At 51.0% G+C, this 2,387-nt stretch overlaps 1 protein-coding gene across 1 annotated transcript in view; it reads right to left on the reverse strand.

Annotated features, from left to right (window-relative positions):
• DMBT1 (deleted in malignant brain tumors 1) overlaps nucleotides 1-2,387 on the reverse strand; it is a 77,461-nt gene that overhangs the window by 25,106 nt on the left and 49,968 nt on the right. The window contains 2 exon segments of the mRNA XM_023511763.1: nucleotides 255-527; nucleotides 530-616. Of these exon segments, the coding sequence (XP_023367531.1) occupies nucleotides 255-527; nucleotides 530-616 (360 nt within the window).

Raw genomic sequence — 2,387 nt, forward strand, 5'->3', positions numbered from 1 at the left:
CCTGTGTTTATGGGAAAGCTTGATATTCTCTGCCCTCAGAGGCTGGACTGTGTAGTGAAGGCCAGTGGCCAGTGGCCTCCAACCCAAAGCGAGGCAATGCTGACAGCTTAGGACCTCAGGGACAGATACCCACAGTAAACTGCAAAGACACCAGGTCACCTTACGAGACTTGAGTGCTGGCCTTAGAGTGGCAAAAGTATTTTCCCTGCTAAACTCAGTCCCCGGAATGGGCCCCAATGATCTTCAATGCCCACCTGAGCAGATGACACTAGCGTCCTCACTGTGTCCACAGTTATGCAACAGCCAGCCGTTGTGGCGGTAGCTCCACAGGTAAGACTCGTGCCCTGAGCAGGCCACGTCGTCCAGCACAATGAGCCCTGAGCCCTGGCCAAAGCAGGCATTTCCTGGGGCTGACCTAGCCCACCCACAGCACAGCTGCCTGCAGACCACATTGGCATCGTTGGTATCCCAGCCATCGTCACACACGGTGCCCCAGGAGCCTCGGTACAGGACCTCCACCCGGCCTTACAGTGGTCACTTGCATTTACCAGTCTCAGAGCCAACCCAGAATCAGAGCCTCCAGAGAAACAGGAAAACTCAGTCTCTGCTGTGTCTCCTAATGGGAAAGGGCCCACAGGCAGAATGAGGGTCACATTTCTGTGCTTCCCACCACGGAACAGCCCTAGGACCTGGGCCTTTGACTACACCTGTGGCTGAACTAATACCCCTGTGTCCACAGGGACACCCCATGCCACCTGAGGCTTGTTCTTGTGTCCCTTTGAGGCAGGCCAAGACTTGTGGGGCTTGGGTTGATGCCCTCAGCAGCATGGGTGGTGAGGAAAGCCTGCTCTACACCCTGTCATCCACAAGGGCTATTCTCCAGCCCCCAGGTATGCACTGAGCACTCGTATCCTCTCAGTGAGCAAGCCCAGTGCCCGGCAACCCCATGGCTGGCCAGGCCTCAGATACAGGGGAGAGGCACAGGGCCAGCAGCCTGGGTCCACACTGACTCCTGGGTCAAGTGGAGCCCCAGGCAGGACACTGCCAGAGACGAGTTCCCAGCTTTCCACCCTGGAACAGCCCTAGGACCTGGGTGTTTGGTTGCACCTGTACCTGACTCCCCCTGTGCCCACAGGGATGCCCAGACACCTGAGACTTGGTCCTATGTCACCTTCTAAATCAAATCTAGCCCTGGATCCGAAAAAAAGTATGAGCCTACTGGAAACCATCAGCTGCAAGGAAAGCGGGAGAAGCTTTCCTGTAACTGGACACAGGAGCCCAAGCCAAGAAATGCACACCAGTCTCATCACAGCCGTCTCTGCAACAGCCCAAAGGTACAACAACCAAAATGCCCATCCACAGATATGCAGATGACAAAGTGTGGCCCATCCAGGCAAGGGAATGTTGGAGGCAGGTAAGAGGAATGCAGCCCTGACAGAAGCTTCCACCTTCAAACCTCTGCTCCGTGAACAAAGCAAGACCCAAACACAGCAGTTTCCATCTCATAGAAAATGTCCATCATAGGGAAATCCACGTCAGACAAAAAGCAGATCAGTGGCTGCCGAGAGCTGGGCAGTGGAATTGGGTGTGAATGGCTCATGGGCATGGTTGTCCAGGCCAGGATCATAAAAGATTGGAACTAGGTGGTGGTGATGGTTGCACACAATAGCACAAGGGCCTAATGCCACTGAGTGAGCAATGCCCTTTACAATAGTCCGAGGAATACATGTTCTACTACGAAGCCACTAGATGAACTAGTACATGTTCGCAAAAGAGAAAAATTCAACTCAATTCAACTTCTGGGCAAGGGACAGGAAGGAGGGGAAAGAGGAGAGAAGGGAGAGGAAGTGGTGTGCTCCCACCCAATGGGCACGATGTAAGGGGATGTGGCACAACTTCTGGGTGTGGGACACAACTACGACATGGACTGTGCCAAACAAATGCAAACACTGTAACCTAATTGTTTGTACCATTGTAATAACCTCACATAAAATAAAGAAATAAGTGAATTATTAAACAATTTAAAGGATATATTTTATCTTATGCATATACTTTCATAACAAAAGATAAAACAAAACTAACATAAGTGAGGACTTGAATATATATACAGATATATGCAAACTTTTTTTTTTTTGAGACAGCATCTCAAGCTGTTGCCCTGAATAGAGTGCTATGGAGTTATAGCTCATAGCAACCTAGAACTCTAGGGCTTAAGTGATTCTCTTGCTTTATCCTCCCAAGTAACAGGGACTATAGACACCCGCCACAATGCCCAGCTTTTTCTTTGTTGCAGTTGTCGTTGTTCTTTTAGCTGGCCCAGGCCAGGTTCAAACCCGCCAGCCTCAGTGTAAATGGCCGGCACCCTACAAACTGAACTATGGGCATGG

This window comes from Otolemur garnettii, unplaced genomic scaffold, assembly GCF_000181295.1.
Source record: "Otolemur garnettii isolate 467f Iridium unplaced genomic scaffold, OtoGar3 scaffold00021, whole genome shotgun sequence".
Classification (NCBI taxonomy): Eukaryota; Metazoa; Chordata; class Mammalia; order Primates; family Galagidae; genus Otolemur; species Otolemur garnettii.